The 25,612-nt window shown below is 41.1% G+C and overlaps 1 protein-coding gene across 2 annotated transcripts in view; it reads right to left on the bottom strand.

Moving 5' to 3' along the window:
- Positions 1–201: 201 nt before the first annotated feature.
- Positions 202–25,612, bottom strand: part of PLCB1 (phospholipase C beta 1) — a 2,228,480-nt gene continuing 2,203,069 nt past the window's right edge. Inside the window, exon 32 of one of the 2 annotated variants that reach the window (XM_078649524.1) lies at positions 202–3,171. In XM_078649524.1, the coding sequence (XP_078505650.1) occupies positions 2,941–3,171 (231 nt within the window). In that variant the 3' untranslated portion in view covers positions 202–2,940. The remainder of the gene's footprint in view (positions 3,172–25,612) is intronic. The other variant, XM_078649525.1, reaches the window with a different exon arrangement.

The raw sequence follows: 25,612 nt of genomic DNA, 5'->3' as shown, positions 1-25,612 counted from the left end.
TATACGATAACTGAGGAAGAAAAACAACTGTTGAAGAAGTAAGCATGTTAGCTGAAGTCCTATTAAGGGTGCTTTTCAGGTCATCAGCAGAGGAATATGGTCTCTAGTGGCTGGAGTTTACCTTTCGATCGTTGTGCCACAGATTCTGCTCCTGTATGTCATGAGAGCCAAGCAAATTACTGTAAAAAAGATTTTTGGGGATTGTGTACATATTTATTTTTGATTTCTCCTTTGAATTTGTGAAGAAATCACCTGAAATTACAAGTGGAAGAAACATCATACCACAAACTTGCATAGACTGTGCACCCTTTCTCAAAACTGTCTGCATTTAAAATCAGTATAGACTGATTAAAAAAAAAATCTGCATTGTAACTTAGAAACTATGTCTTATGCTCTGTTCTATAAGGTCAATTTACGAACATCAAACCATTAAAAACAAAATGGTACACATAGACAAGAGGAACACTGGCTTTAAAACATGCAGAACTGCAGATGATGTAACTTTTAGTTGCCATATAATGAGTCTGAGCTAATTTATGAACAGTAATTAGAAACACAGTGAATATGTAATACTTAAAATGTCCAGTATTTTAATGAGATTTTTTAAAACTATATTTACACAGTGGGAGCCAAGCTATTCTCAGCAGAATGCAATGTAGACTGCAACAGAAACCCTAATATTACAATATTACACAACAAAAATATGTCCACTGTACGGCAATTCAGACAATCATTAAAGAGACATGGCAAATACATGAAAGGCACAAAACTTGCACATCATAGAGGACCTTTCTTTATCTTTTAATGTAGTTCAAGTACTATTTATATGACCCAATGAAATCTGCATCTTCACTGTAAAAGTCGGATCAATGAAATGTTATTACACTTTCTACCGAACAACTGCAAAAGGTAAGATTGTACAAATATAAAAATGTGAGTACAGTTAATGGTCAAATACAAACATATTGTCAAATGACTACAGTTGATAAGGTTACGTACTGTACACCCTCAAATTAATATAACAATATCTGTATAAATAAAAGGTAGGTTGCATTTGCATTAGTTTGAGGACTAAAGTGTCTGCTTTGAACTGTGTTGTATCACTGTATTATCCCATCTTTTCCTTTTGATCACTGAATGGTGCACATAGGCTTTTCTAACGTGTAGACAGTCTCAGTTGCTGCTTTTACGCCAGTAGTGCATTTTAGCCACTCATGTTCCATTTAGATTCCTTCATTGACCATCAAACTGCACACATAATTTGTACACAATACGAGCGAGAAGCAGGAGTTTGCTCCATAGGAACTCAGTTGGCATGCTGTATGATACAAAATGGTTTCAGTTTCAGCTTCTCCCAGATCAGCACCCACCATTTTAATTCCAGGGGAAACAATATCAAACACTGTTTTCCGACGTTTTAGCCTATTACATGCATGTACAACATTAACTTGATCTATTTATTGCTTACATTTAAATAAAATAAGTTATGTTAAAATACTATCCTGAGGGACAGAAATGCAATGAAGTCAAAGGTTGCTTCTTACATTTTAGAATGCCCTGCTATGGTAGATGAGAGTGAAGTTAAAAATAAATCTCAGTTTAAAAGTGCCACCCTTTAGTGCTTGGATCATGTTAATTGTCACGATCACTCATTTTTTTATGGTGAAACAGCAGGCCCTTTTTCAGAGGTTGCAAAAGAGCCTCTCACAATGTCTTGCTTTTCCAATTATGCCATTGTCACGTATGCTATACTGTTATTCCCATGAATATCACACATCACAATGACTATGGGAAATTGTGATTTTGTTTATTGAAGGAGTTATTAGTTGCATTCTCAACAGAATGCATTTTGTTTATTTTTTTAAACAACCCTTGGCATGCTACACCTCATTCGGAAGTCATTGGAAGATCATTCTAAAGCTTCAACACTGTAGCAGATTCCTGCTTCATAGGCTTATGTAGTTAAAGTGGAACATAAAATATGGTACTTAAAATCAATACTTTGAGCCTGCAAAATATGTATCAGCGTTATCACCTAAAACTACTTCAATGTACAACACTAGTTTCACAAAAACATTTCTGTAAGATTTGTTTTTTCTTCTATCAGTACAGATATGTGAAGTCTATACCCAGAGTTAAAAAACATAAAAGTATCTATCCATGCATCCCTGAAAACTTCTTGCTATGACCAGGCAAACTTCTAATATGTGAATATGTGTATATGTTATGTGTGCACATATGGTGTATGGACACACAAATACACACAATATGGTTTTTAAGACACCGGCCCACTTACACCTGCCCCACCACGTAAGACTCACTCACCATGGTTCAACAAGAGACATGTTCAGCAGCAAATAAAGTTAGTTCTATCAATACAATACACGCAATATCAAAAACCGCAAGCCTCCAGTGCTTGGGAAGAGTTGAATAAGTCACCACAGACAGAGAATGATAACGCAGCTGTTGAGGTGCGCTTAGAAAGTATAAAACACGTATCGCCAAGGCAAGTTACAATGCATTTCGATTGCACTGCTATGTCGACACAGCCTTCTCCTTACAACACAACGCTCTCCATCATAGAGTCGTAGCAGTGCACAGAGCTTGGAAGCTAGTCGTTTCACTTTGCCAAGGAACAACAACACAACATCGCTTCGGATCAATGTCCCAAAGAAATTTGTGCCACACTAAAATCTCTATATGACATCAACAAGAATGTTTGGATCAGAGATCGTTTCTGTGTAACACTTTGGGAAGAAAATGGTCTCTCTTCTTTAAAGGAGCCAAAATAGTCCTGCATGCATCCAGCAATCAGAAGCTGTTCGATGGCACCTTCGACCACAGCAGTAAAGTTCGTGGGCGCGCGCTTGTCAGTCGGTGGCCCCGGCGTTACAAATAAAGAAATAAAAACACAACGCGTCTGCCGCCGGGCGGAGACCATTAAAGCGAGGTGTCAAATCCTTTCTCGGCGCTGTCTGCTTCTGCTTCGACCTCATTGGAGAGAGGCTTGTGGTTCAGTTTGCCGCTGTCAGGCGCCAAGGAGGAGGTGGCCGAGCTGTGCTCTCCGTCCTCGCTGAACTTCCCTTTCATGGCCTCTTGCACAAACTCTTGGATTTCCATGGGCAACCTCTTGAACTTGTCCTGATATTCTTGATCGAGTTCCACCTGAAACTGAAAGAAAGATCACAAAGTAAAGAAACTGCCTTTTTTCATCACATTAATGATCCAAAGGACTCAATGCTTTTAGGCAACTTCTCACAATGATCTGCTTTATTTGACGTATATTGTGAAACCTGCTGATGGATTTCATGCGACACATGTATCCTAAATTGCAGAAAGCAAAATGTAATACGGGTGTCTACAGTTTTTAATTGCATTAACATCTTATTTTCCTACAAATTATATCAATGTTTAAAGTTTTATTACATATTAGGGCAGAGTCAAGCTGCCAGCACAACAATTTAAATTATGGTACGCAAACAATCTCTCTGCCAGGCTCACAAAGAAATGAATGTCAGGGACCTGCTTAAAATAAGGAACCTCATCACCCCATATGTACCGGCAAGATGTCTTAGATCCTCACAAGACAGCCTCATGGGAACGTAAAGAACTTAGAGCCAGATGTAGGTAGCCCAATACTGGTCGGTAACGGCCCAAAATACCGAATTTCGGCGCATACCGACCGGTATTAGGCATTTGAGATGTAGGGGCCAAATTTAAGGATTCGGTAATTTACTGAATCGGTAATTTAATGAATCTGTAAATTACCGAATCCTTAAAATACCAATTAGGTAAATTTCTGAATCCGTAATGTAGGGAGCACTCAAGTGAGTGCATTTCTGAGTTAAGGATTCGGTATTTACCACCAACTGAAAGTTGGTGGTAAATATCGAAAACCTTTGGCAAAGCAAATCTGTGCTTTTCCAAAAGTGCCATGTGGCATGTGGCAGACATGCATGCCCTTAGGGCATGTATGAGTACCACATGTGCACACACATGCACGATGCACACACATGCATGACTCAGGGGTGTAACAGGGTGTCAATGTGACACCCTGCCACCCTTGAATATGCACCCCCCTATTAGTCATTCGGTATTTACCGAATCGGTAATAGTGAATGGCATCCCATTCATTCCTATGGGCCTCCGTAGGAATGAATGGGAATTACCGAATCGGTAAATACCGAATTGGCATTTACCAAATTTTACCGATTCGGTAAAATTTACTGAAACAATACCTACATTCCATTTACCGATTCTGAAATACCGAATCGGTAAAATTCGGTATTTTAGAATCTGTAAATTTGGATTACCTACGTATGGCCCTAAGCACTCAAGATGGGCAGACAGATCATTATCACATTTGGTCCCTAAGCTGTGGAACGCCATGCCCCGGGAGCTGAGATTTCTTGAAGAAGAACCAAGTTTCAGGGAGAAGCTCAAGGCATGGTTGTTCCCATGACAGCTGTCCAAACTCGTACCCTCACCAGCAACTCTTTCACCTAGCGCTGGGAAGCCCTTGGGCAGCCATGCGCTCTACAAAAACCCAAATATAAACTTAGGACCTGATTAACAAAAGGCGCACACCCTCATGGTGGAGGCCCCGCAGTCATGGGGAAGTCTTCGCACTTGAGGTGGAATCTCTGCAAAGATAATTCTCATTGCAGAGATTTCACCCCGAATGCAGAGTCTCCACCATGACTGCATGGCCTCCGCAATGTATGCGATGGCTTGTGTAGCCGGCCCTTAGTATAAACAGTATCAAAACAATATTGAAGCAGGCATCAAAAAATAATGTGGGTAATTAATCAGTACTAGTATCATGGGAGACGAAATAGCTTCAAGAAGGTTAACATGGAGAGAAACATCAGTTCTATGCGGGAGAACCTGTGATCACACAGAAGACACCATAAATGTGGCACATGGTCACACAAGCATGTAAAATGCAAACATACTAACTCAGGCAAAAGTAAAAAGACCAAGATCCTTCATTATTACATCAGCCTCCACCACATTTCAGCATCCCATAGCCAGCAGAGATGACTGTTGCCAATAGCTGGGAGACACAGGACCACTGGGAGAAAACACACTCATTAATCAAAAAGTGAAAATCGGAAGGGTGGAAGGAATTACTGCCTGGGCAGTGCTGTCGTTTTTGTGCCAGCATGACTTTTCCATTTGCCATGAAAAGCATTTTTACATGGCAAAGGATTTCCTGTAATGTAACTGGAAACTTCCTGAAATCCCAGTAGCAAACCTCTCTTAAATTAACAAGGAATTGGAGGTACAGCCTCATCAATGCAACATTGCTGAGATATTTCCACACACACCCATGAACCAGGTCGATAATTAACTCTCTAGTTGGACCTGAAAGAAGAATGGTTCTGTGGATACCAATTATGTAGCAGAAGAGACTACGAAGCTGTAGAAAAGTTCCCTGTGCTCTTTTGTTTGTAGCTCCAGGGAAACATGTCACTTTTAAAGGTCGTGCATTCACAAACCTTACATGTGAGTGAAGATGGGGTCTGTTAATGGTCATTTCTTGCATTGGTTGTAATATTGTTGACACACTTGATTGATTTTCATCACATTATGAAATGCAGTAATTATTTTTATAGTTTCTAGTCTTGAGAAAGTTTATCAAATATGAACAAAATATGCTGGCTGTATGAGATCTTTGCATATCAGGTGCAATAAAAGATAGACCAAGTCGTCCACTTTGTTTTTTCCTGTGAACACTGCTTGATCATTCAAATGTGTTAAATGAACAGAAAACTCAGTTCAACCCTATGGCATGTTGATACCTATGTTTAGGACTCTATACACGGGAAATTCGCCACGCCTTGTAAATTAAGATTTGCATGGCTTTGAAAGAGATTTTATCCCACAAGTAATGCAAGGCGGCACATGTGCCTTGTTTTACTTTGTGTTAGGGAGGTGTTACAACATAGTTGGATTATGGGCATTTCTGTGCATCCACCCATGTATGTTGACACAAACCCATGTGCACTAAAGTCAATAAGCATGGGTTTGCTCAGAACTGATACACATATCTGAGCCTGATGGAATGAGTAGAAATACATTTATTTCTCCTCATTACTTCCTTTTTGCATGCACACATACAAAGAGTAATAAGTCTTGAAGCTTTTTTTCTGCACACAGGCATTCCTGCACAAAAACGTAGGCATCCTTGAATCATGGCACAATGGTGCCAGTGTTGAAGCTAGGCTGAATATAACATTGCCAATTTTAGCTACATACTTTGGTAGAGGACGGTGTTAATAAATAATTTGCTATGGATCAAACTGTTTGATCACGTTGGAATAAGTGGAGTAAAACCTACTTCCATTGTTGCAAAATATCTTAACTGAACAACTATTGATGTTGCCAAGCCCCCTCTACAGGGGGGTCATGAATTGGAAAGTGTCCTTGGTATTCCTAATCACAAAGGATAGTTTGAACATCAAGCGCTCAAATGCAGTGTGAGAGATTTTTATCCAAGTTTGTTTATATTTTGCATTCTGGTGCTTGCAATCCTGCATTTGCAGAATGCAAAACAGAAAGGACCGGAATTCGATTGGAAAAACGAGTATTATTGCACTTGCCAATGTTGACACGAAAATCTTGACAACTTTGTATTTCTTCCAAATAGCCTTGAAGCAAAAGCGTGTTTCTGAAAAATTTATAAAAATATTGCATATTGTAAAGTTTAAAGTATTTAAGGATTTAAGGGATCTGCATGCCTTCCTTGTAAATGAAGAATGCTTGGCCCAAATAAAAGAGATGTGTCATTGGAATAGTCTAATATTTATTTATTGTTGCCATAAATTGGTGTCAAAATGGATAGCAGTAAATGTACAAGGACTCATAATCTGCTATACTTAAAACCTCTCATTGAATTATGTGTTTGATCAAGAGAATTGTTCTTTGTCTTGTACTCTAATAAATCAAGCAGTTTATTTAACCTTAATGATTAGCTAGTGGACACTTGTTTCCAAGTAAGTAGCACTTAAATGATTGCTTGCTGTTTGAAAGCAGTTAAATATCTGAGGCTACCACAGCCAGTTTCGGTCCTATATTTCTGCTGCCTTCTTACCATCAAAGTGCCTTTAGAGTCATTATAACGCTGTAAGGTTTCATGACAAAAGTGACTGCATCATAATAAGGCAACAATAGAAGGTACATTGTATATACGTGTGTGTGTATATATATATATATTTATTTTTTTTGCATACAAAAATGCACAGCACTCCGGAGTGAAAGTTATTTAACTTGATTTATTTGCACAGATCCCAACCAACGCGTTTCAGCCTACTCGGCTTTGTTCACGGTTAGTGAGTCTTCTCTTTTTACACTATTTAAGCCCAGCTAGCTGCCATGTGGCATTCTGGGCATTGTAGTGTTTTAATACAACTATCATTTGTTATCAAAAAAGAAAAAGAAAAGAATTCATTTATAAGAACTGTCCTTCATGGAGGATGTTGTTCTCAAAATTGACATAACATTCAACACTTTTTAACATTATAAACGTTCGTTAAATATTATTAACATTTCAATTGAGTATTGGCATTTTTAAACCATCTAATGTGCCATATCTTAGTAGGTAAAAGCAGTTATCATTGCTTTTATATCCATACTGTGTTGAGTATAGTACTCATAATTCTATTAGCTTTTTGTTATGTCACTTAATTTTCAACTATTGTACTCAAAATAGAAATTTTTCTAATATTTTGGCGCAATTGTTCACAGTTCGCACTTATTCACAGGATATAGTGTCCACAGTCTATGCATCGAGAATGTCCATCATAAGTTCAGATCTTGTCACTCCTATTATTTATTCAAATGAGTATAAAGCTCCTCGTCATAGTTCATTCCTCTCGGGGTCTTTGCTTTGAGTCTCACAATATATTTAGATTCCATCTGGTGAAGTTTTCTAGTTCCATTACCGCCCCGTTCATTCAACGTGACTGTTTTTGTGCCATAATAACACATTGATCTCCAATCTCCATTCTGGCATACCCTCATGTGTTTGGCGGTTGCATATGAGGTGTCTTTGTTTTTCACCGCTCTAATGTGTTCAAAAATGCGTTTACGCAAAGGGCAAGTCGTACTTCCAATATATTTGCTACCACAATTGCATTCAATAATGTATATCGCATATTTCATGTAATCTTCTCATTCAGAAGAATTGTGTTGCCATTTGGTAGTGTAGAAAGAGAAGACTCACTAACCGTGAACAAAGCCGAGTAGGCTGAAACAAGTTGGTTGGGATCTGTGCAAATAAATCAAGTTAAATAACTTTCACTCCGGAGTGCTGTGCATTTTTGTATGCAAAATTGAATTTGAAGCCAGGATCTGGCTTCCACACCAAGCACCCACTGCAAGAGTGCGCTGTTATAAGGATCACATTGCGGATATATATATATATATATATATACACGTGAACGGGACTAAGCATGAGACATTCTACACGTACTCAATCCGAACGTGTGTAAACAGTACGTAATGGTGTTTAGTGACACAGAGGGGCTTTTTGTATATCAATGGGTGTGTTTGAACAATAAGAAACATAGTGAATTTAAGGACAGAACTGTATAATTTTTGTGTTTATTTGTAATGGATTTTACGTTTGGTGTGACAGAAAAGTGTAGAAAGACTGCCAAGTCATTTTAAATGTGCAAGTCACAAACTTTTCTATGTCCATACATGGGGAGTAGCCACGTAACCTAAGCAACTGCTAGGTGTAACCAGTTGTGCAATTAAGCCCATGTCTTACATGTATGTATAAATACCTTTAGTCTAATACATTGCGGATGTAGTGAACAAGGCGGGAGCAAGCCGCCGAAACGCGTCTAAGCAGCAACTGATCATGTAATAAATCGTTTTGGATTCAGATTCACGGAGTCAACGCCGTGTTTTATTCGAAGCATGGTGTGGTAAAGAATATATATATATATATATATATTGGTGTGATCAAGAGTACAGGGTACTCGAAACGCGTCGCCAGAAAGGTTACCAATAAACGCAACATCTTGCCTGAAGCCGTGGGGTCTGTCTCCTTCTTTCGCCACGCCGTGCGGTGTGGAGATTTGAGGATTTTTTTACGGATATATATATATATATATATATATATATATATATATATATATATATATACATATATATATATATTTCTGCTTCCAAAGCACCAGATGCCGAGTCACTCTCAAGTCGGGTGCCGTCACGCGTTGGTGCATACGCGTAATATCTCTGCTCAAGATTTCCCCATTACAGGGAGAAAAATGACACCACTCACGGGATGCTTGCAGTGCGCAGTGTTCTTTATTCCACTAACAACAAAAACAGACGCGTTTCGGTGATTCCCTTCCTCTGTGTCAACCCGTGCACATGCAACGGAGCGTCATTTGTAACTCCTAATCATGGAAACAAAAACAGGACTATTCGCGACCCTTGAAATCGTGGGCGCCATCTTGGAACGTTACTTTGTTCGTTATAAACACTTTAAACATAATATGTATATTATATTCCACAAAAATCATTGTGCTTAAGACCATTTCTACCAGCCATATTGGCCCGTCTAATCTTGCCGTGGATCGGCAATGGCAATCTAATACGGTTGCCGTGCAGTCCTATACAAATAGCCTCCTATTTAGTATTAGAGTTACATGATTCAAAAAATTATTATCCCATACATCAACGCCAACTAGATTGCTCCTATAACATTAATTTACATAAATAGTTCTTTCAAAGCAGCAGGGATAGGGCTAAACACACCTGGAAGATCAACCCCTCCACTGAAAAATCATACAAACGCTGCAAGAGTACAATTACCACAGTTCAGTTATCATCTTTACATTTTCAACTTCATCCATATTACATGCCCAGATGTACTGACAGTTCCTCCCCCCCATTTAGGCCTTCCGGGCTCTTGGTCTGGAGATCTACTATGTACCTGGACTCTAACCTGCGCAGCTTTAGGAGTCTGTCCCCTCCTCTGGCATTCTCTGGTATATAATCCAGACAGAAATATTGTAGCAGATTCCTATCGCTCTTGTGCTTTATGTAGAAGTGGCGAGCCACTGGGTAGGTGAAATCCCTATTTGCGATAGCACGCATGTGCTCCAAGATCCTCAGCTTTACACAATTAATGGTGCTACCCACATATCTCATCCCGCAGGGACACTTTAAGCAGTAGACTGCGTAGGTAGTTTGGCAGGACATGAATTTATTAATCTTCTTGCCATTCTCAAGTCCCTTTACCTCATAGGACAGAGTGCGTTTGCTTGCTGAGCAAGCTTTGCACCTTCCACATGGAAAGAACCCTTTTGCATCACGAAGTGTGCCTTGTTTCTTCTTTATCACTGGATCTAAGTGACTATGGACTAGGTTATCCCTCAACGATCGTGCTCTTCTAAAAGTGATCAGAGGATTGGGTGGAACATCCTTTCCAATGATATGATCAGCTTTTAAGATGTTCCAATGCTTTTTTACTGTGCCTCTGAACCAGTCTGCATCTTGTGAAAAGGTGGTTATTATGCGAAATCTACCATCATCGATCTTTCTGTCCTTCTTTTTAAAAAGATCAACTCTCGGGATGCTAGATACTTTCCGAAGAGTGGTGGCGAGTAGTTTCTCATTGTAACCCCTTATTAGAAATCGATTGAAGCTCTCTTTTGCAGCCTCATCAAAATCTGATTTCATCGAGCAATTTCTTTTTAGTCGGAGGAATTCTCCATAGGGAATACTATTTATCAGTTTGGGAGAGTGGCTACTGGATGCGTGCAATGTACTGTTGCCCGCTGTGGGTTTTCTGTATAGGCAACACGTTATTTTTTCATCCTGGATCTTAACTTGGAGATCTAGATAATTGGCTGACACCTTGCTAACCTGGCCCGTGAACCTCAGATTATTCTCATTGAGATTCAGATGTCGGATATAATCCTCTCCCTCCTGTACTGTACCGTTCCACACTAAGAACAAATCGTCGATATACCTGTACCACGAGATTACTTTCTCAGTCCAAGATCTATTCTCTGTCGCCCAGGCTACCTGCTCCTCCCACCAGCCCACAAATAAATTCGCGTAGCTGGGGGCGAAGCAGGAGCCCATGGCCGTACCAGAGATTAGCCTGTACAGTTCTCCCTGAAAGGTAAAAATGTTATTATACAGACAATATTGTGTTAGCTCCAACAGCATTAAGTTGTGGGCAGCAAATTTCAATTGTCTTTTCTTCAGGAAATGTTCTACTGCGGACAAGCCTTGAGTGTGGTCGATACAAGTATATAGGCTTGTTATGTCTAAGGTGATCAGACAGTAATCAGGTTGCCATTCCAATTGTTCCAAGTGTTCAATGAAATCTGTAGAATCTCTTATATAAGATTTCAAATTCAGAACTGCTTCAAATAAGAAATGATCCAGGTAGCGGGAAAGATTTTCAGTGAGACTGCCTATCGATGAGACAATGGGTCTCCCAGGGGGCTGCTTGAGGTCCTTATGTACCTTAGGAAGGTAATAAAACGTTGGTAGCACCGGACTAGCTGTTCTCAAAAACAGGAATTCCTCCAGGTCAATCATCGATTTGTCGTGCCATTTATTTAACAATGCATGTAGATTTATAATGCTGTCATTATATTGTGGTTTTGTTGTTATTTCATAGCAGCTCCGATCGGTTAATTGTCTCATGGCTTCCCTTGTATACTGTTCTCTTGTGAGGATTACGATATTTCCTCCTTTGTCAGAAGGTTTGCAGATTATAGTTGTGTCATCCTCTAAATTCTTCAAGGCTTCTCTTTGCGGCCTCGTCAAATTATCCTGGCCTTTCCTCATTGGTTTATTTTCCCTGAATTTCATCAGATCCTTTATAATTAGGTTCGAGAAAGTGTCTATGGAATCCATGGGCATCTGTGGTACAAACTTAGAAGGTAATTTGAGGTCACTCGTTGGAGCTTCTTGTGCCACCTCAACATCCCTTATTCTCTGAGTTGGTGTTACCACTGATGAGATTGTTTCCGAGGTATTGCCTTTTCGCAGGTCCTCTAGTATTTCCAAGGATGTCAAGTCATTGACATTTAACAGGTCCGTGTCTTTCCAATTTGATTTTATCGTTTTAGCTTCCTTGGATGTGGGTTTAATCTTATGAAATTTGTGCAGTTTCAACTTCCGAATGAACTTATATAAGTCGATTCTGGTTTGCGTGTACTCTAGACGTCGGTTGGGGCAAAAGGTCAGGCCTAGCTTTAAGACAGTTTCCTCAGTTGTTGTTAAAATCTTGTCCGACAGATTTATGATGGTAAGATGTTGGTCATCTCTCATTACCATCGTGCTCCCCTCTTGCTTCTTGTCACTCTTGGTGTGTAGGTTGTTTTTCCCCTTCCTCTTCCACCCGCCGCGCCGGGTTTGTCTTCTTGTTCTGGGGGCTTGTTCTTCCCCCCTCGCAGCCAGCTCCGGCGGATGACATTGAACTCCTGATGAAAAGGAGTTTTGGGGAGTCGTCTAGCAGGACCTGCCACATCCTCTCCACTCAGTTCCTCCTCCGTTATCTCAGATTCAGAGGTTTCTACTATTGTTGCGGTGTCATTTTGTTTTGCTTTATTATTGAGACTGTTCATCTCTTTTCGCGTTTGATCGTACTTCTTAGCGAAGGTCAGAACCCTTCCCATCGCGTAATCCCTCTCGTCACGATCAAATTTCTCTTGTTTTCGTGATTTTATTTTATTTTCATATTTCTCCAGGCGTTTTTTCATTGCGGATCTGAGCTGTTCCTGTTGCTCTGTGTCCGTGTTCTGTTTCAATTCTTCTTCAAGGGCTTCGATTTCTTTGAGTGTTTTGTCTCTATCACTCCATGCGAACTGGACAAGAATCTCCAGCATGCCCTTGCATGAAAGGGCCGTGTGTTTGGCCCACGCCTCTAGTAAGAGAGGGTCCGGATTTTCGTACGCGGGGATGGTGTAAATTCTCAAGCCACGTGGCACCCTTTGTACCTCAATGTAACTCTGAAGGGAGGTGCCCTCCCACCATTTTCTGGTTTCACGTTCATATAGCCTCTCCAGCTTCGTGTATTGACCTGCCAGTGCATTCCGCCCCTCCCCTGCCGCTGTAGTGGGTGGTGGCGTGATGTCTGGATTTTTGTTTTTAAACATTCCTGCCGCTGCTTCTCTGCGGTCTGTGACGCTAAACATGTTGTTGTCGTGGAGTGTGGTGCTACGGTCCCGTGCTCCACCTCTATTTAGTACTGCTAATACTGTTTGTGATGTGATCAGTGATGTCAAATGAGAGGTCATCAGTGATGTCATTTGAGATGTCATCAGTGATGTCATCAGTGATGTCACTGACCATGTCATGAATGATGTAATATGTGACATCATCAGCAGTGGATTGCGGGTGCGCGAAATATAGTTAGTACAACTAACTATATAGGACCAATTTCAATGTTTTTTTAAATGCTAATTCCTAACTATATAAGGCCTGAAACCTATGGTTTTTTAAGTGAATTTGCAAGGTTTTTAAAATGCTAATTCCTAACTATATAAGGCCTGAAACCTATGTTTTTTTAAGTGAATTTGCAAGGTTTTTTAAATGCTAATTCCTAACTATATAAGTCCTGAAACCTATGGTTTTTTAAGTGAATTTGCAAGGTTTTTTAAATGCTAATTCCTAACTATATTAGGCGTGAAACCTATATTTTTCTTCAATAAATTTCAAAGGTTTTGTAAATGCTAATTCTATTAGCGGATAACGTTTATATATGTTATTATCCTCCTGGGACCAACTGAGCAGCCCTCTTGTTTCTCAGGAGAAGTGAGGCACAAGAGAGCCCAAAACAAGAGTGGAAAACGCGAAAAGGGGGCAGGGTTGAGACCCCCTGACCCCCTAGCCCTTCTCAGGGGGTCCCAGAAGGACCACCAAGTGCAAAAAAAAGTATTTTTTTTTTAAATCGCGGGGTATGCGCACGGTACGCGTACCCTGGGCGAACAGTGCGCGTGCCCCGCAATTTTTATTTTTTTTGCCCTTGGGGATCCTTTTGGGACCCCCTGAGAAGGGCTAGAGGGTTGGGGGGTCTCTACCCTGCCCCCTTTTCGTGTTTTCCACTCTTGTTTTGGGCTCTCTTGTGCCTCAGTTCTCCTAAAAAACAAGATGGTGGCCAACACTTCCTGGTTTGGACAGTTTGGAATGTTGACAGTCGACTGCCAGCCAATCAGAAACTCGCTCGCGCACGTAAGGGTACGCGCACGTACACGTACGGTACGCGTACCGTACGCGTATGGTGCGCGTACGTTGAGCGCATATAGATATATAATTTGATAAAATTCAATTTTCTCAACAACTACTGGAGGGATTTTCACCAAATATAGAAAAGGCACTACTGCATACCTGTCCCTACCATTTTGCCAAGTTTGGTGTAATTCCGTTCAGCCGTTCGGGCTGTAGCCGTGTCTAAAGGTCCCATAGAAAATGCCATTTGAAAAATTTCAAATTCAATTTTCTCAAGAACTACCGGAGGGATTTTCACCAAACATAGCAAAGGCACATCTGCATACCAGGCCCTACCATTTTGCCAAGTTTGGTGTAATTCCATTCAGTCGTTCGGGCTGTAGCCGTGTCTAAAGGTCCCTATGGAAATTTACATAGGGAAAACACGTTTGGGACCCCCCTTTTGGCCCCCGTCTGACTAATCCCCCCGAAACTTTCAGGGAAGGAGCGGAGCGGAGCTGGCCAAAATTCTGGAAAATTACACACAGATTCCTCAATCGGCGCCAAAGTTATTCCCAATAGAATGTTGAGCATATCATATAGATATATAATTTGCTCAAATTCATTTTCTCAACAACTACTGGAGGGATTTTCACCAAATATAGAAAAGGCACTACTGCATACCCTACCATTTTGCCAAGTTTGGTGTAATTCCTTTCAGCCGTCCGGGCTGTAGCCGTGTCTAAATGTCCCATAGAAAATGCCATTTGAAAAATTTCAATTTCAATTTTCTCAAGAACTACTGGAGGGATTTACACCAAACATACAAAAGGCACTGCTGCATACCAGTCCCTACCATTTTGCCAAATCTGGTATAATTCCGTTCAGCCGTTCGAGCTGTAGCCTTGTCAGAATGTCCCTATGGAAATTAACATGGGGAAAACATGTTTTGGGACCCCCCTTTTGTCTCGGCCCCCGCTAGATGAATCCCCCCGAAACTTTCAGGGAAGGAGCGGAGCGGAGCGAGGCAAATTTAAGGAGAATTACAGGCAGATCCCTCAATCGGCGCCAACGTTATTCCCAATAGATGGTTTGGAATTTCCTATGGTAAGTAGGTCCTAACTATATATACCTACTGGCGACCGCCAGTAGGTAATATATATAATCTATATATATTTTTATATATATATATATATATATATATTCACTGAAAAAACCATAGGTTAGAGACCATATATAGTTAGCTGGACATTTTATTGACATAAAAGCAATGAAATTCCATATATAGTTAGTTGCACTAACTATATATCGCGCACCCGCAATCCACTGCTGATGATGTCACATATTACATCATTCATGACATGGTCAGTGACATCACTGATGACATCACTGATGACATCTCAAATGACATCACTGATGACATCACTGATGACATCTCAAATGAAATCACTGATGACATCATCTAGTGTCTGTGTGTTTTTGTAAAGTTTAAATATGTTTTACATATTGAAGAATGAGTGGATGTATGGAAGACTGAGTGTGTGTGTGTGGCTGGCTGGGAGGTGTGTGACTCTGTGCATATCAATGTGTACTTGTATCAGTGATTGTATAAGAGAGTAAGTATGTGTTAGTATATGTGTGAAAAGTATGGTGTTCTGTGTTTAACTGTATAGATGAGGAAATCGAAGTGTGATTGATTCTTCACAGGACTGACTAGGTGTATGAGTGCATATGATAGTGTTGTAATAATGAGTGACTGTATGTATGAGTGATTGTATGGGTGAATGAGTGAATGTGTGTGTAGACGTAGGAATCAGTGAGTGCGTATGTAGTAACTGGTATTGGTGTGTCATGATGTCATCAGTGATGTCATTTGAGATGTCATCAGTGATGTCATTTGAGATGTCATCAGTGATGTCATCAGTGATGTCACTGAAGTATGGTGTTCTGTGTTTAACTGTATAGATGAGGAAATGGAAGTGTGATTGATTCTTTACAGGACTGACTAGGTGTGTGAGTAACTCCATGGATGAGTGGCAGTGTGTGAGTGTCTGCATAGGTGTATGAGTGCATATGATAGTGTTGTAATAATGAGTGACTGTATGTATGAGTGATTGTATGGGTGAATGAGTGAATGTGTGTTTAGACGTAGGAATCAGTGAGTGCGTATGTAGTAACTGGTATTGGTGTGTCATGATGTCATCAGTGATGTCATTTGAGATGTCATCAGTGATGTCATCAGTGATGTCATTTGAGATGTCATCAGTGATGTCATCAGTGATGTCACTGACCATGTCATGAATGATGTAATATGTGACATCATCAGCAGTGGATTGCGGGTGCGCGATATATAGTTAGTGCAACTAACTATATATGGAATTTCATTGCTTTTATGTCAATAAAATGTCCAGCTAACTATATATGGTCTCTAACCTATGGTTTTTTCAGTGAATTTTCAAGGTTTTGTAAATGCAAATTCCTAACTATATATGGTCTATAACCTATGGTTTTTTCAGTGAATTTCATTGGTTTTTTAAAAGCTAATATCTATAGCTGTAAAATATATTCTTTATTACGTGACGTATCACGTAGCCACGTGAGACGCCTCATGACGCGTCGCATAACCGTGACGTATCGGCTCTGCAGCGCAAACAAAACTCGTAACGTAAGCGTGCCGGAGCACGCTTACAGATATATATATTTTTTTTAACCTTAATTACACAAAATCCACACGTGCACATATCTTGAGGCCTTGCAAAGGCACATCAAACAAACAGTCCCTACAATTTTGCCAAGTTTGCTGGAAATCTATTCCCTTAATTTTTTTTTTACTGTTTCTCTTGGTTTTCCCCTTGTTACGCTTACAAAACACAAGATGGCGGACTCCCGTTACGCTGCCGGTTAGCTGCCCGGTTCGCGTACCGGGAAGCGCCTCTACCGCGAACAATCGCGGGGGACTTTAATATCCCCCTCATCAATCCTAGGGGGTCAGGAGGGGTTTACCTTGCCCCCTTTCCTTCATTTCCCCCTTCTTTTTTCACCACATCTTGTCTCTCGAACCTACCGAGAGACAAGATGGCGGCCGCTCCGGACTGTTTACAATGTTGACAGCTACGCTGCCGGTTAGCTGCCCGGTGAGCTGCCCGGTGAGCTGCCCGGTTCGCGTACCGGGACGCGCCTCTACGGCGTAAAATCGCAAAAAAAATTTTTTTTTATTTTTTGCCCCGCGGGGCACTTTAATATCCCCCTCATCAATCCTAGGGGGTCAGGAGTGGTCTACCTTGCCCCCTTTCCTTCATTTCCCCCTTCGTTTTTCACCACATCTTGTCTCTCGATCGTACCGAGAGACAAGATGGCGGCCGCTCCGGACTGTTTAGAATGTTGACAGACACCGGAGAGCCAATCAGCTTCGCTTCGCGAAGTTCCGTTACGCGTCAGGTACGCGAACCGGGGCGCTAACCGGAGCGCTGTCACAGATATCTATATTTTTTTAAACGTTAATTTCTCAAAATCCACTGGAGCACATATATTGAGACATAGCAAAGGCACGTCGGGCAAACCATATCTACAATTTTGCCAAGTTTCATGTAAATCTATTCAGCCGTTCGAGCTAAAAGTGAGTCCAACCGCCCTATGGAAAAATAAATGGGGAAAACGCGTTTTGGGACCCCCCTTTTTTCTCGGCCCCCCCTTGACGAAACCCCCCCAAAATTTCAGGGGCTGCTCAGAAACAAAATGTGCCATTTTCCTGAAAATGTCAGCCAATTCCGTCCACAAACGCCAAAGTTATTAGACATAGAATTTTCAGAAATCCCATAGAGAAAAAATCCTAACTATATATACCCACTGGCTATCGCCAGTAGGTAATATACATATATAAACATATATAATCTGCATATCTATATAAATATAAATGCATGCACACATATACATATATGCATACATATGCATGTTATTTACATGAAAGTTTTAAAAACACTAATAAAAGCAAAGCTAAAAAGCCACCTCATTACAAACAGAATGGCTTTAACTTAAACGAGGGCGAGATCTATTGCATTTTCAATGCTTGTTTACTTTGGTTCTATCAAGAAGGCATTCAGATGTGTCACACATTTGCCATAAATTCTGAATGTTAGCACTCTAGTTGCTCATTAGATCACTGTAGTAAAGCTAGTGCTCACCAGGGAAATCTGCTGCTAATCATGGTTTGCAGCCATTTTCCCGCATTTTTTATCCCGCAGACTTTCAGTCCGCATACCATTATCCCACAAGGTCATTGACCTCGCATACCATTATCCCGCATTTTTTCAAAACGCATGTGCATTTATCGCGCATGCCTTTACAAAGAATTACGTTTTAAAGGCATGTATGGTAAATGCATTTGCGTTGTGAAAACCACGATGACGAGAGAGGTAAGTGGGTTTGTGTTAATTTGTTCGTGGGTTAGTGATTGTGTAGTGTAGTGTAGTGTTGTGTAGTGTAGTGTTGTGTTAGTGTAGTGTAGAGTTGTGGTGGTTGTTTAGTGTAGGGTCATGCTGAGGGTAGTGTTTTAGGGTTTAGGGTTGTGTTGTAGTGTTTGCGTAGTGTAGGGTCATGCTGGGGGTAGTGTTTTAGGGTTTAGGGTAGTGTTGTAGTGTTTGCGTAGTGTAGGGTCATGCTGGGGGTAGTGTTTTAGGGTTTAGGGTTGTGTTGTAGTGTTTGCATAGTGTAGGGTCATGCTGGGGCTAGTGTTTTAGGGTTTAGGGTAGTGTTGTAGTGTTTGCGTAGTGTAGGGTCATGCTGGGCGTAGTGTTTTAGGGTTTAGGATAGTGTTGTAGTGTTTGCGTAGTGTAGGGTCATGCTGGGGGTAGTGTTTTAGGGTTTTGGGTAGTGTTGTAGTGTTTGCGTAGTGTAGGGTCATGCTGGGGTGTAGTGTTTTAGGGTTTAGGGTAGTTTGCGTAGTGTAGGGTCATGCTGGGGGTAGTGTTTTAGGGTTTTGGGTAGTGTTGTAGTGTTTGCGTAGTGTAGGGTCATGCTGGGGGTAGTGTTTTAGGGTTTTGGGTGGTGTTGTAGTGTTTGCGTAGTGTAGGGTCATGCTGGGGTGTAGTGTTTTAGGGTTTTGGGTAGTGTTGTAGTGTTTGCGTAGTGTAGGGTCATGCTGGGGGTAGTGTTTTAGGGTTTTGGGTAGTGTTGTAGTGTTTGCGTAGTGTAGGGTCATGCTGGGGGTAGTGTTTTAGGGTTTTGGGTAGGGTTGTAGTGTTTGCGTAGTGTAGGGTCATGCTGGGGGTAGTGTTTTAGGGTTTAGGGTAGTGTTGTAGTGTTTGCGTAGTGTAGGGTCATGCTGGGGGTAGTGTTTTAGGGTTTAGGGTAGTGTTGTAGTGTTTGCGTAGTGTAGGGTCATGCTGGGGGTAGTGTTTTAGGGTTTAGGGTAGTGTTGTAGTGTTTGCGTAGTGTAGGGTCATGCTGGGGTGTAGTGTTTTAGGGTTTTGGGTAGTATTGTAGTGTTTGCGTAGTGTAGGGTCATGCTGGGGGTAGTGTTTTAGGGTTTAGGGTAGTGTTGTAGTGTTTGCGTAGTGTAGGGTCATGCTGGGGTGTAGTGTTTTAGGGTTTTGGGTAGTGTTGTTGTGTTTGCGTAGTGTAGGGTCATGCTGGGGGTAGAGTTTTAGGGTTTAGGGTAGTGTTGTAGTGTTTGCGTAGTGTAGGGTCATGCTGGGGGTAGTGTTTTAGGGTTTAGGGTTGTGTTGTAGTGTTTGCGTAGTGTAGGGTCATGCTGGGGGTAGTGTTTTAGGGTTTAGGGTTGTGTTGTAGTGTTTGTGTAGTGTAGGGTCATGCTGGGGGTAGTGTTTTAGGGTTTAGGGTAGTGTTGTAGTGTTTGCGTAGTGTAGGGTCATGCTGGGGTGTAGTGTTTTAGGGTTTTGGGTAGTGTTGTAGTGTTTGCGTAGTGTAGGGTCATGCTGGGGGTAGTGTTTTAGGGTTTAGGGTAGTGTTGTAGTGTTTGTGTAGTGTACGGTCATGCTGGGGGTAGTGTTTTAGGGTTTAGGGTAGTGTTGTACTGTTTGTGTAGTGTAGGGTCATGCTGGGGGTAGTGTTTTAGGGTTTAGGGTAGTTTAGTTGTTTAGTGTATGCTAAAGGCATATTCGTTCTAAAAGTTTTCGTTATTTTAATTTGCGGCCTAATAGTACATGTGGGATTTTTTTTGCGGACTGATGGTATGCGGGATTTCGTCATATATTCGCTAATCATACTTTCTATGGCAAAATGAACCCCCTCATTTTGTTCCTTTTTAAATTAAATGTTTTAAGAGTTACCACTTTATTCCAATCAAGATGGCTTCAGGTGTGCCATACCTTTGTAATAAGTAGGACTGTTAGCACTCTAGTTGTTCTTTAGAACACTCTGGGACATTCTGTCATTGGGCTATAGTTGGGCTACATCTGGCTGATATTTGGGCTACATTTGTTTTTTTTGTCTCTGGTGGCCATCTTTGGGCTACATTGGGCTACATTGGGCTACATTGGGCTACATTTGGGCTCCAACATATATATAGCCCAATGTAGCCCAATATATATTTTTCAAAGTTAATTTTCGTAAAAACCACTGGAGCCTATATCTTGAGACATAGCAAAGGCACATCGGGCTACCAGTCCCTACAATTTTGCCAAGTTTGGTGTAAATCCATTCAGCCGTTCAGGCTAAAAGTGAGGCCAACCGCCCTATGGAAAATTGCATGGGAAAAACACGTTTTGGGACCCCCCTTTTTTCTCGGCCCCCCCTTGACGAAACCCCCCCAAATTTTCAGGGGCTGCTCAGAAACAAAATGTTCCATTTTCCTGAAAATTTCAGCCAATTCTGTCCTCAAACGCCAAAGTTATTCGACATAGAATTTTCAAAAATCCCATAGGAAAAAAATCCTAACTATATATACCTACTGGCTATTGCCAGTAGGTAATATATATATATATATATATATATATATATATATATATATATATATATATACATACACATATATATACATATATATATATATATATACATACATATGTATATATATATATATATTACATATATTGCCTACTGGTGGTCGCCAGTAGGTAGATATAGTTAGGACTTAGTTTTCATAGGAAAAGCATTTTCTGACTTGGCTATAACTTTGGCATTGTACGACCATTCTGCATGAAATTTTGCCAAAAAAGTGTCACAGCGGGTACTATTGTTATGCAAAGTTTGGGGGTGATCTGTGCAGTGGGGCACAAGAATTTGGGGCGTGAAATAAAGTTGCGTTTGTAATGTTAATTCCCATAGGAACCATTACCCACACCTACAGCCAGAACTGCTGAACGGACTTTACCAAAATTTGGCAGGGAGATAGATGTCGGTTCAAGGAAGTGCCTTTTGCTTATTTGGATGTAAATCCATGTTTCCATATGAAAAGCATTTTTTGACTTGCCTGTATCTTTGGTGCTATTTGACAAACCTTCACAGCATTTTTCCCCAAAATGTTCCCTGGTGATTCTAGCTGTGCATGGAAAGTTTCGGGGTGATCCATCAAGTGGGGGCTGAGGAAAAGGAGGGGAAATCACGCTTTATGTTATTTGGTGTAAAACCGTTTCATTCGTTTTGGAGATATTAAAGGTAAACCAAATGTGTAAATCTGGGCTGAGCTGAAGCACAGATCTCATGATGGGTTCTGCCAACACTTCAATCAGGAAGCGTTGGCAGCCATCTTGGGACCAATATACACAATAGCACCTCATTGAAAAGCATTCTAGTGAACAACATGTTTTGAGGGTCATTAAAAGGAGAACGTCTAAAGTGTAATAACAGATTTTAGTTACAATATACATTTTTTGTTGATGGTACCATACTAAAGTTTAGGAATTGTCGTGTTTTCTAAGGTGATTTTACCCTGTGGAAAAGCTTTCTGCCGGCATTTTATGAATCGTGTTTGAGAGAAAATTGTTTTCTCATGATTTTCCCATAGAGGTAATGGAAGGTGCTCCAAAAGCTAAAATGAGAGCTTATTTTCTGTAAATTCACACTATCTGAATGCATTTTTTAACTGATAGTACTGCAGTAAATGAGGAATTTAGGGAGCGTCCTAACAAGTAAGTCTCCAAGAATGGCAATCAGAGGCAAAAGAGCCCAAAAATAGCACAAATATCACCCAAATGCAAGTATAGCTCAATGACAGAAGTGTGCAAAACACTTAATAATTTTGCAGTTTTATATAGCACAGACTTGACCCGAAGGTATAGAAGTGTTTTACATGAACATCAGTTTCATTATACAAGGACACATTCGTTTTGGTTTTAGGCATGGAGAGATTAAGGGATTTGCCCAGAATCACAGTATGTTGAGCTGACGCTGAAAGTTAAACTTGGTTCTCCAGTTGCAAACTCTGCAGCTCTGGCCTTAAGGCCACACCCTCTTCCTTAAGTGTAACATATAATCAAGTGATCAACTGGATAAAAAACAGAAAGATAGCAAATTATTTAAAAGTACTTTGTTGCTATTTGAGAACTCAGAAAATATGTCCTAATTTTAGTTGTTTAGAGAACTAGCCATAATATCTATGGGAATAAGACCCTCTCATGGAGGAAGGTGCAGAAACAGCAAGTTGACCAGGCTGTGCAGATGGGACGTGCAATGGTAGCAGAACAGACCATGGAGGGCAGGGGAAAAGGAGGCAGCAGCAACAAACCAAGAATGCAGTACAGGCAAGAGAGGCTGTTGCAATATAAAAGATAAATAAGGGCAGAAGGAAGAGGCAGTGGCAGTACCACCATACATGCCAACAGACCCGATTTAGGCAGGAGATTCCTGATGTTTTTAAGCCCAAAAGGAGCTTTATTTTATGTGCCTTAAACCTCTTCTTTTTTAATGTAAACCAATAGCGAAAATCAATTCCCTGGGTTTTTTAAAATCTCCCTCTTACCAAGTAAAAAATGTTGGCATGTAAGGTACATTGGTTCACGAAGGGCAGGGGGAATGGGGTAGGGACATGGACTTGGATAAGAGAGGGCAGGAGGGAGATAGGCATGGGCACCAAACTGGCCTCATAGGGCAGATGTCAGGGGTTGCAGCAGCACAATACACCAGACAGGGCAAATGGGATGCCAGTGCAGCACAACGGACCATGGAAAGCAATAAGGAGGGGAAAGGGCCATGCACATGGACAACAGAGAGCAGAGTGACAAGAGGCAAAGGCAGCAAGCTGACCATACCAGACAGGAGGGACATTTGCAGCATAATGGACCGTGAAGGGCAGGAGGGAGGGGGCTGGTGCATGAGCATGGACAACAGATAGTAAGGTGGAGGTGGATGAAGCAGCAAGAAAGCTGTTTAGGGCTTATGGGAATGGCAGTGGCAGAACAATGGCAACACAAGGCTGTAATGAGGGAGGAAGGTCATGAACTTGGATAATGGATGGCAAGGAGGGGGGCATGAGCTGCTGACTGGTTGGGGGCAGCACAAGGCCAGAGCAGGCCCTGTCTTCACCCTCCCTAACTGTGCATTACAATGGGTATCTTACTTAACTTTAAAAAAAACTTTGAAATCACTGAAAAAACTAACATTGCAGGGACATTACAGTTAGGCTCAGATTTCACTCATACAAAACCATTGAAATTCAGCAGTTATAGTTACCTGAGCTAACTATAACTTACACCCCTGCAATGCACTGCTTATGACCTCCCATATTACATCACTGATGAAATGATCAGAGACATCACTGAATACATCACTGATGACATCACTGTTGACATCATCCACAGAACCACTCACACACCCACTCATACCCCATCCAACCTCTCACACACCCACACAACCACACAATCACTCACACACCTATTCAAAGGCCCATACGAGTATTCACACAACCACTCGGTCCTCCATAGAGCCACTCTCACACCCACTCACTCACTCATACAACCACTCACATAACCATTCACTCATCCATACAGCCACTCATATACCCAGTCATTCACCCATATGGCCACTCACACAGCCACACACTCATCCATACAGCTACTCATGCACTCACTTATTCACCTATATAGCCACTTATAAATCCACTCACTCACTCACCCAGACAACCTCTCAACACTTCCTCTCATTCAACCATATAGGCACTCACACAATCACTCACACACCAACACAATTACTTACATATCCATGCACACATCTATACAAGCACTCCCACATCCATACACTCACCCATACAGCCATTCACACAGACCTTCACTCTTCAATACAACCACTCACACATCACTCACTCAACCAAACACCCACTCAAACACCCAGTCACTCACCCATACAGACATTCAGAACATATCCACTCACCCACTGATACAGTCACTCACACAGCCACTTACTCACAAATACATCCACTCATACAGCCACTCACCCACACAACTACCCACACACTCACATATTTACCCATGCAGCAACTCACACACCCATACAGCCACTCAGATACCCACTCACATACAGAAACACAATCAGACAGCCACTTACATGATTTATGTTAGACGTAGTATCACTCATTAGTAGTATACCTAGTATACTAATTTAACTTTTGTAGTAGCTTAGTATACATGTTTAACAATCATGAACTCTTACAAAACAACTACACTTACTGGATGATATCATGTGTGATGTCCTTTGAGATGTCGGTGATGTTATTGACAATGTCATCAGTGATGTAATATGTGAGGTCATAAGCAGTGCATTGTGAGGGCATACGTTATGGTTTACTGCTAAATGTCTATGGTTTCTATGATTTTGTATGAATGAAATCTGATATATATATATATATATATATATATATATATATATATATATATATATATATATAACCTGGTGTGGTCGCCAGTAGGTAGTTATAGTTAAGACCTAGATTCCATAGGAAAAGTGTTTTTTAATTTGCCTATATCTTTGGCACCGGTGCGAAAAAAGATGAGCTCATTCAGGGAAATGCACAGCTCTGATTGCCTGCCAACAATTCAACCAGGAAATGCTACCAGCTGTCTTTTGACTCGGTTTCACTGAGTCCCCCAAAAAAGTGGAAATATAGAAAAGGGAGCAGGGTAGGAATAGTCCCTCTTGGACCCCAAAAAACAAAAAGTATTTTTATTTTCATTTTTACCCCGAGGTCGGAATGAATTTGCGAACTTGCAGTAAAAATAAAGAAAAAGCACAAGGGATGGCTCCGGCACTTGTGTTTAAAAAAAACTCTGGTAGGCCATTTTCCGGGGGTATATGTAATAGCATGCAGGGGGCGCATAGCCCCATGCAGCCCCGGGGACGACCTCCTCTGTGGCATTCCTGGTGACCTCACTGGTGTCATTTGAGATGTCATGAGTGATGTCACTGACTATGTCATGAGTGATGTAATATGTTAGGCCGTAAGCAGTGCATTGCGGTGGCATCACTTATACTT

This window comes from Lissotriton helveticus, chromosome 6 (genome assembly GCF_964261635.1).
Source record: "Lissotriton helveticus chromosome 6, aLisHel1.1, whole genome shotgun sequence".
Taxonomy (NCBI): domain Eukaryota; kingdom Metazoa; phylum Chordata; class Amphibia; order Caudata; family Salamandridae; genus Lissotriton; species Lissotriton helveticus.
This window is presented reverse-complemented; position numbering and strand designations above follow the sequence as displayed.